Source organism: Gobio gobio, assembly GCF_949357685.1.
Source record: "Gobio gobio genome assembly, chromosome: 12".
Classification (NCBI taxonomy): Eukaryota; Metazoa; Chordata; class Actinopteri; order Cypriniformes; family Gobionidae; genus Gobio; species Gobio gobio.
The window spans coordinates 9,587,279-9,596,590 of NC_137105.1; the positions used below are offsets into that span (position 1 = coordinate 9,587,279).

Below are 9,312 nucleotides of genomic sequence, written 5' to 3' on the forward strand. Positions count from 1 at the left end.
TTTATTCTGGGATTAGTTTAGCAACGATCATGGGCTGGGAACAGCTTTCATTCATTAACGTTGAGATGAATTCCTCTCTCTGAATACTGCAGCATAATAGTTAACTCATGACACCTGTTAGATGAGGATGAGCATCACCTGTGCACAATAATTGGCTTCCATATAAAATCCCTTTCAGATCACTCCATGAATGTGTACACTTTTGCAGCTCTTCAATTGTGGTGGTTTCCTGTACATCTTATCCACCTGATAGCAGAGATTTGTTTTTGCGCAATGATGCCATGGCTTTCTGGGATTTGGTAAGTTATATTCTGTGTTGAGTGATTTGTTGCTGCTTTAATAAAAAAGTTATTTTAAAGTTATTCTCTTTCAGTTCTTTATGGCTATTGGGGGTTGTGGTGTTGGCACAGAAGAACTTCAATTTTGTATCACCACAGAAGGCTCCAGCACAGAGTTTCAACCAAAGTATGTTTTCCATATCTACTTGATTAGGTGTGGCGGGTCAAAAGTGCCACTCTTCTCTACATAATTTGTTTCAAATTATGTATTTTTCAGGATCAGGACTGAAAACCGAGTGTCTGGGAGGTTATATGCGGCTAACTGTAGATAAATCTCTAGCTTTTGGAAGTCAGGTTGAATTTGATGCGATCAGTAAGTTGTCTGCAATCTAGTTATATTTCTGATTTGTAATCTATATTCATGTCTTAACCTTGTACTCTTCCTTTTCAGATGGCTCCCAAATTGAACCCATAACTCAAAGCCTGGCTACTAAATGTGGCTTTAGTATTGAATCTGATCCCTGGGGTAACTACAGAGTCTTTGCGTCCCTCCTCAACTGTTTTGCAAAGAATGAGGTAATTGGCTCTCTTTGGCCTTAAACAATTACTGTGTTCTGCCATCTCACTTTTATTTCTCCATTCAGGATGATGTCATGTTTGATGTTGACATGCGTGTCCGGGTGAGTGGCGTCAAAGCAGAGCAAGAGATCTATCATGTGGATGAGACCTGTACCCATGACAAATGGGCCCCCCGTGAAATTCTTTGCGAGCGAAATTATATGGAGGTAAACCCTTGGCTGGCTTATACCACAAACATTAAGCACTGGTGACTTTCATATCTGATATCTAAACAATTGTTCCTCCTAGGTTTCTGTTAACCGCTTGCCAGGAGAAATTACAGCCATGCGTAGGAAGCCTAAGAACGCCCAAAAGACAACAATGTTTGATAACCAGTGGACTGATACGGTTTCTGAGGTATGGAGATCCAGTTCTTGTTTTGTGTTGTCTTTGCACCTGCAGATTGGTCATGTGTTTACTCCTCACCTTGTAGGCTATTACCTCCCAAAGCAACATCTGGCGGATGGTGTTTTTCACACCTAGACAAAAAGCCATGGTGTTTGAAGATGCCCTAAAGGCAGGATATGGAGTAGCAACAACCAAGTCTCGATTGGTGATCCGAAGTGGATATAACATGCCTGAGACCTATGAAGAAAATGTGAGTGGGAACTAGTGCTTCCTTCATTTGCTAGGAGATAATGATTGAGCTAATGTTGTACCTGCTCTACAGGTGAATGGAGTGCCAATGAAGATTATCAGGGTGACCACCTACTTCAAGAGACAGTGGTCCGTAACCATGTTGGATACTGTTGCTGCATGTCCAACTGGTACGTGTGACTATGAACAATTGGGCCAATATTTGCAGTGTCCATTCTTCATCTTCCACTTCACTTTCCTGAAGTGTTAAGTTCCAATTAAATGCACCCAAGTCAATTAAACAACCTTTGGGTTCACTTGAGAAATTACAACTAGGTGTGTTGGAACTGAACTCTTCGGGTAAGTGGATCTCTAAGACCAAGATGGAGGAACCCTGACCTATTGCTTCACTTGCAGGTGGACTTTCTTTTACTGATGAAATGATCACCTGGTACTTCCCCCGACTTAATCCACTAATGAGCTCTACTGACACCCAGATCCTTGGGATGTTTATGGGAATTGATGGAAAGCTAATCGACAATGCACAAATGGCCTCTAGAGGATATATCTTGACAATAGAAGGCGATCATATTGTAATGAAACTGCCAATTGGTGGACCAGATGGCTACTACAAGGTTGTTTCTTTTCTTTTTTGAATTTGACTCCTTAAGGCTAGAGCTAATGGTTGTATCCTGTTGTAGAGTCATGCTGTAAACAACCAGTACCACATCAGATACAACATCGAGACAATGCTGGTGTTACGGTGGAGTGAGGGAGGTGTGGATGCTACTAAATACAGAGTCCTCCTCCCCATCAAGACTCCTTTTATGCCAAGACCACCCCAATTTGTTGACTGTGAGTGGGTTCCAGCACTTTGTGCCACTAGCAGTCATGGCATTGCAAAGTCCTTGTTTTATTTTTAAAATATGGCTTGACTTTCTTTCTCTTGTAGTCACTACTGTAGATGGAAGGATGTTTGACGTGCTCTTGGGGCCGTTCCTTTACGATGTGGAGTTGGTTAACATAACTTTTTCTGCTGGAGTCCTTACTGTGGCAGAGGCCAATGTGAGGGGTTTCAACATACAGGAACAGCGCTTTCAAAATGGCTCCAAGTCATTCCGACTTCAAGTCCCCTTCTCTGATTCTTTTGTCATGAGAACTGTGAGTGTCAAATAATTCAATGAGGCTGTTTTGTTGTTGCAGTTTCTGATATGCATTTCTTTCATTGCAGCAAACTGATCTGCTGCTTACAGTTTATACTCTTCGCCTTATCTATGGTTTTATGATCGTCCCTGAATCCGTTCCCTTTTCCTACGATGCAACGGCTGCCGCAAGCCTTCAAGATGTCGGTAAGTAACAATTAGGCTGAAGACATTCTCACCAATACTGAAAAGGATTTATCATTGCTAATTAACTGTTCCCCATCCAGTTCTCCCAACTGTGAGTGGATCATGTGATGAGGAAAAGTTCTACATAGTTGTTTCGTCTGGAAATCTGGGCAAAAACTTTAACATCATGCTGGGTACACGTGACCTGACTGCAACGCGGAGAGAAGACTATGGTGTAAAGGAGAATGCTACTCACATGAGCTTGGAGGTGCCTTTCCTATCAGTTGATGTTGCGTTTGAGGTATGACATCCCTTTGTTACCTCTTTGTTGTGGTCTCTGCTTTGTCTTAATGTCTTTACTTTTGCAGGTGATGTACCCATCGTCCTTGAGGGCACGGCTTGACGTGTTGGCATGGGAGCCTGTCAACAAATGGACCCTTACAGAGTTTTCCCTGGCTTGCAACTTTCCCATGACCATGACTGGTATGTTCTTACGAGTTGTCAACTTTAGCACTTTCCATTGCATTTTGCTTGGAGACTAACAATTGCCTTTACATGACCTTTCCAGAGTGTTTCAGCAATGGATCCATGTCAGCACTTGCAGTAAAGGTAGAATCCGTACCCCAGCTTGTCCCCCGTGATCTCACCCTGAGAGATCAGTCCTGCAGACCCAAATTCAGCAACGACCGCTTTGCCTACTTTTCCTTTGATGCAAACAGCTGTGGAACAACTAGAACGGTATGGAGGTGATGCTTTAGTTTTCCTAGTGTTAAACACGCACCCTCTTATGATGCTCCTGTCTCTCCCTCAGTTCTATGATGGTGTCATGATGTATCAGAATGAAATCGTCTTGGGTAACGGGCTACCAGTTTACAAGCAGAGTAAAAAAGATGCGCTCACTCCTGATCCAGAGTATCGGTGAGATGGTCTCTTTTACCTCATGTATCATGCCTGCTAATTGATGTCTTCTGAAGTTAACCTGTTCTTTCTCCTTGTTAGAGTGACCATGTCCTGCTTTTACACTCTAAATGATACCCAGACAATTGCATTTTTCACCAAGCCGCGAGAAAATGAACCTTTGCTAGAGACTGGTTTTGGGGAGCTGCATGTTGTACTGAAACTGGCTCTAGGTATGCTAGAGTACTTGAATAACTTCAATGCCATCTGATCAAGTTCCAGATATACTGACATTTTAGGAACTTCATGTGCTCTTCATTGACCATGTTGCTTCTCCCTCTCCACCCAGATGGCTCTTATACCAATTTCTATGCTGAAGAGGATTACCCAGTTGTACAGTACTTAAGAAGTCCTCTGTTCTTTGAGGTTGTGCTGCTCCAGTCTACTGATCCTCAGATAGAGCTAGTCTTGGAAAACTGTTGGGCTACTCTGAAAGACGAACGGAACTCTACTCCAAGATGGGACTTGATTGTAGATGGGTAATTATATTTAATTTTAACTTGACCCTTTGCTTAGTCTTTCATATTACTTGTTACTGATCAGTCCTACTTGAGTAGTCTGTCCACATTACAAACCTTAATTTCTAAAGCAAGTCTACAGAAATCCTGGTTGGTTAAGCATATTTTTGTGGTTCAAGTGCAACCTAAGGTCTTGGACCTCTCCGATAAACCATTATATTTAAATGAATGAGCATCTGCTTTTGATCTTGACAGCTGTGTGAATCCTGCTGACAATTACGAGACCATTTTCCACCCTGTGACTCCTGGTGTGGTTCCGTACCCATCTCACATGAAACACTTTGAAATCAAGATGTTCACTTTCGTGCAGGATGATGTTGTACCCCAAAATCAGGTAACTAGATCTCATCTTAGAAGTGATTGTGCACCAGGCTGTATCACTGACTACTTCTCTCCCCAGATTCATGTACACTGTGATGCTGTGCTCTGTGATGTCAATCAGAATGATGGAATCTGTAAGAGACAGTGTCCGTCTCCCATCCCTTTAAGAGCTGGAAAGAAAGGTATGCTCCTTTACTGACTCGTTTAAATTGAGAATATGGTAAATTTGTCTTGTTGCAAAGTCTATCCATATTAACTTATTTATCTCTTGTTATAGTACGAAGAGACACTAATGCCCAGATCCAGAAAGCCCAGCTGTCAACAGGAGAAATACTGCTCTCAGCCTTCTAGTCCATTTTGATTTGCAACCCAAATAAAGTCTTTTTCAAAAAAGCATTTTGTCTTGGTTGTCAATTACAGCCTAATGTGTAACTGTGCCATTTCCTTTATGGCACTGACTGGTTAAACCAAGTTAGAATAACCCCTTTAAAGCTCTAGTACTCTTTTGTTAAATAACTTCCAGGTATTCCATGGGTTTCTCCTCATAACTTCTCAGCAGTGCATATAGTTAAGACTCTGCTCAGATCCAAGTACCTTCACAACTACACTAAAGTGACCCCCCCCCCCCAAAAAAAAGAGAATTCTGTTATCAAATGCATTTAATCTGACTTTATTGACCGATGTCTTGCTGCTGACATTCGTTGATTCAATTAAACCATAATTACTTTAGATTTGTTTTTATTGGTGAATTAAATTTTATTAATCTCCGCTGGATCCCTATTCCATTTATCCAGAATGGAAGCACAGCTGAGAGGTTTGAGCTGTACCCTCTACTGTACACATGTGAATTTGCATTTTTAACTCTGCATTAGGCATTTTTCAATTTGTGAGGGGTCTTTTCACAGAATTAAATTTGTTAACCCTCCCTCGTAACTAACACTTGGTTACTTAACCCTTCTCCAGCCTTCACTTGGAATTACACTCAGGGTCTCCACAGACCCCAGGCAACAAAGTAATTCTGACTATTTTTAGAACTAATATAATTTTACGTCTTGTTTTTACTCCACATCTGTCCAGTTAATATATTTTTTTTTATGGATTCTCACAATCTGTTTATGTAAAATTCACTTTATAAAAGACCCAAATTTCTAACTTTCATTCGTGTGGTTAACATGGATAATTTGACATGGTTTAGTGTAAGATTTTTGCCCATATTTTAGAAAATAGTTTTAAAATAAAGTTTTACCAGAAAATGGCTGCAGAGCTGTGCTATGACTGACTGACATCTTTTCACAAGTATTTTTCTGTGATTCATATCTAAATGTTATGAAATCACATTTATAACAATTAATGTCAGAGTTTAGCATTTTTGTACTGAGAAATATTTTTTCAATGATATTACATTATGATTAGAATCAAACCTGAACAAGAGTGAACAGCAATAACAAATGTGTGTGTGAGCATGATCATTTGCATTGTGGATGTTGTATGCATTGTTGGAAGTGTGCTACTTCATTTCAGTATGTGTGTTCTGTGTTTCTGTTTTTGAGGATGAATTTAGTCTGTGACTTTTTTTTTGTCTCACAAACATAAAAACGGATATCAATTCAATAAATGTTTTTTTTATTTGTAGAGCTTTAGAGTGTTGACCACCGTACAAAGTCTCATGACATTTGGACAAAGGGAAAACATTTTTTTATTTGAGCAAACGTCCTTCGGGGTCAGAAAAGACCCCGAAGACCGGAGAAGGGTTAAGGGAGTAACGCAATATTGTAATGCATTGCTTATCAAAGTAACTTGTATGTGTAACTTGGTATGAGAGTAAAAAACATGCACATACAAATCCATATTAAACCCTGCGGCTCATGACGATTGTCTTAAGACAAAAGATCGGTTTGTGCAAGAAAATGAACAGTTTATCTTTTTTACCTCTAATGCACCACTGTCCAACAGCCTTCAGCGTGCTATCACTTCCAGTAAGTGAGGTCAATGTACACGATAGGGCGTACTTTATGCAAGCGCTGGCCGTGATCTCTCGCACATCTCTACGCCATATCGTGTACATTGACCTCACTTACTGCAAGTGATAGCACGCTGAAGGCTGTTGGACATGGTGTATATTTGGGACAGAACACTTGCTCCTAACATTGTCTGAGAAATGACTGTGTAGCATGTTAGGTCAAATATAACTCACTCTGCATGAAGTGCTTTCACTGCTTTGTATTTTAGGCTGTTAGTGGAGGAAAATACAGTAGGCCTATAGTTAAACCAGCAGTGTAAGTGCTTTCATGCATTGCCTCCTCTAACGTGACTTTCCTCCATTCATTCTCAGTTATTCCCCATCAAACTCACCGCTCGCTTTGGGGGGATCTGTTAAAAGTCAATGGGCTCAGGGGAGGCAAGCCTCCCATTGTAACTTTACCTGCGGGTGTCGCTGTTAGACAGTGCTACTTCTTAAATGCGAGTGATTTTTACACTTTTTAATGTCACATTTTGTAATATTTGCGTTATTTTTGTAATATTGATTATTTTTTCATCCAGTTTTTTACTGCCTCCCTTGCTTCCTCGGAGGAAACGTCCCTGATATATATAGTTGCAAGAAAAAGTATGTGAACTGCTTGCAGAGTCAACATAAGAGGGATCATACAAAATGCGTTATTTTTTTACTGTCCTGAATAAGATATTTTACATAAAAAAATATTTACATAGTCTACAAGACAAAAAAATAGCTGAATTTATTAAAATGACCCATTCAAAAGTTTCTGAACCATTGATTCTCAATACTGTGTGTCGTTCCCTGGATGATCCATGGCTGGTTTTTGTTTTGTTATGGTTGTTCTTGAGTTCCTTGTTTGTCCTCAGCAGTTAATCTGCCCAATGTTCTTCAGAAAAATCCTCCAGGTCCTGCACATTCTACAGTTTTCCAGCATCTTTTGCATATTTGATCCCTCTCCAGCAGTGACTGTATGATTTTAAGACTATTAAAAAAGGTTGAAACATTGAACATGAAACAAGGAAACACAGTGCATTAAGAGCCGGGGGTGAAAACCTTTGAACAGGATGAAGAGGTCAGAATATTTCTTTTGTTTAAAAAATTTTTTTTTAAATTAATTTAGTACTGCCCTTCGAAAGCAACAGAAGATACTTACATGTTTCCCGGAAGACAAATTAAGTACAATTTATCTTGATCTTCAGATTCAATAAAGTTTTAATAAGCTTAATGCATCGTGTTTTCTGGAGCATCAGTGAATGTTTCAACCTTTTTTAGTAGTTGTGTTTGAGTCCCTCAATTGTCCTCATTGTAAAAAGATGGATCTCAAAATCATAAAGTCATTGTTGGAGAGGGATCAAATATGCAAAAGATGCTGGAAAACTGAAGAATGTGCAGGACCTGGAAGATTTTTCTGAAGAATATTGGGCAGTTTAACTGCTCAGGACAAACAAGGAACTCAAGAACAACCATCACAAAACAAAACAAAAAACAGACGTGGATCATCCAGGGAATTACACACATATTGAGAATCAATGGTTCATAAACTTTTTAATGGGTCATTTTAATAAATTCCGCAATTTTTTTGTCTTGTGGACTGTGTGTAAACATTTTTATGTAAAATATCTTATTCAGGACAGTACTAAATATAAAAAATAATGCATTTTGTATGATCTCTCTTATTTAGTTAAAATTATTCACATTTACACAGATTCAGCAAGCGGTTCACATACTTCAATGGCGGAAGTATTCATACTGTGTTCAAATGGTATGTCCAAATATTTTGGCATTTCCCTGTGTGACAGAGGAGTTCTGCAATGCAACTCGACAGGGCACTTATTTGGAGAGCGAGATGATGCACCTCCATTATTCCTGCATCTGCTTTGAAACGCCACATATGTAGGTACGCCTACATTACTAAAGCAACCCATGCAGATAGGTGATGTCAGGACACAAATCTTATTTGATCATCACTTGCAATTAATAGTGCGGGCAGTCTGCCTGAAAAGATTGCCTGCAGTCTGAATATAGGCTGCGTCCGAAATCGCATACATCTTGACTAGGTACTTATTTTGAATAAGTAATTACTTCACCGCAGCTAAAAAGTATGTTCTATAGCAGGAGTTCTCAACCCTGATCCTTGAGGCCCATTGTCCTACAGAGAGTACAGAGCCACAGCGGATCAGTTTCTCATCCAGGCAGTATATGATGTGCTTCCCAGCCCATCAAACCTTCACCTATGGGGCAAAGTGGAGTCAGCAGCATGTCCACTGTGCTCCAGGCGTGGAACACTAGAGCACATTCTGAGTTGTTGCCCAAAGGCACAGGGAGAGGGGAGGTACAGGTGGAGACATGACCAGGTGCTGAAGGCCATCGCAGGAGTCGAGTGGGCCAAGCTATCCCACCTCTCCAAGAAAGCCATCACCTTCATCAGAGCTGGAGAGCAGCCAAGACCAGCTGCAAAAACATCTGCAGGCATCTTGGCCACTGCGAGGGACTGGCAGCTGTTGGTGGACCTGGAGCAGCAACTCAAGTTCCCCAACCATTGTTACCACCACCTTAAGACCAGATGTTGTTCTCTTGTCTGAGTCCACCAAACAAGTGGTTCTGTTGGAGCTAACAGTCCCTTAGGAAGCTCGCCAAGTATGAGGGACTGGTCAGCGAGTGTTGAGCAAAGTGTCTCCCAATCGAGGTCGGAAGCAGAGGCTTTGCGGCCCGATCCCTAT

At 40.6% G+C, this 9,312-nt stretch overlaps 1 protein-coding gene across 1 annotated transcript; it reads left to right on the forward strand.

The window, feature by feature from the left end:
* The first annotated feature begins 301 nt into the window (after positions 1 to 301).
* Positions 302 to 4,983, forward strand: LOC307134860 (zona pellucida sperm-binding protein 2-like). The gene is made up of 20 exons (XM_079830894.1): positions 302 to 465; positions 556 to 651; positions 730 to 854; positions 923 to 1,063; positions 1,146 to 1,253; positions 1,330 to 1,494; positions 1,567 to 1,663; positions 1,890 to 2,107; positions 2,174 to 2,327; positions 2,425 to 2,633; positions 2,704 to 2,821; positions 2,902 to 3,101; positions 3,169 to 3,283; positions 3,369 to 3,538; positions 3,612 to 3,718; positions 3,800 to 3,930; positions 4,047 to 4,236; positions 4,471 to 4,609; positions 4,676 to 4,778; positions 4,874 to 4,983. The coding sequence occupies exons 2-20, from the start codon at positions 591 to 593 to the stop codon at positions 4,945 to 4,947; spliced, it is 2,625 nt and encodes an 874-aa protein (XP_079687020.1). The 5' UTR covers positions 302 to 465; positions 556 to 590; the 3' UTR covers positions 4,948 to 4,983.
* Positions 4,984 to 9,312: the final 4,329 nt, after the last annotated feature.

Coding starts and splice junctions, on each gene's coding strand:
- LOC307134860 (XM_079830894.1), top strand. CDS start 591: ATGCGGCTAACTGTAGATAAATCTCTAGCTTTTGGAAGTCAGGTTGAA. Junction 652..729: donor GGTTGAATTTGATGCGATCA/GTAAGTTGTCTG, acceptor CTTCCTTTTCAG/ATGGCTCCCAAATTGAACCC. Junction 4,779..4,873: donor TTTAAGAGCTGGAAAGAAAG/GTATGCTCCTTT, acceptor CTCTTGTTATAG/TACGAAGAGACACTAATGCC.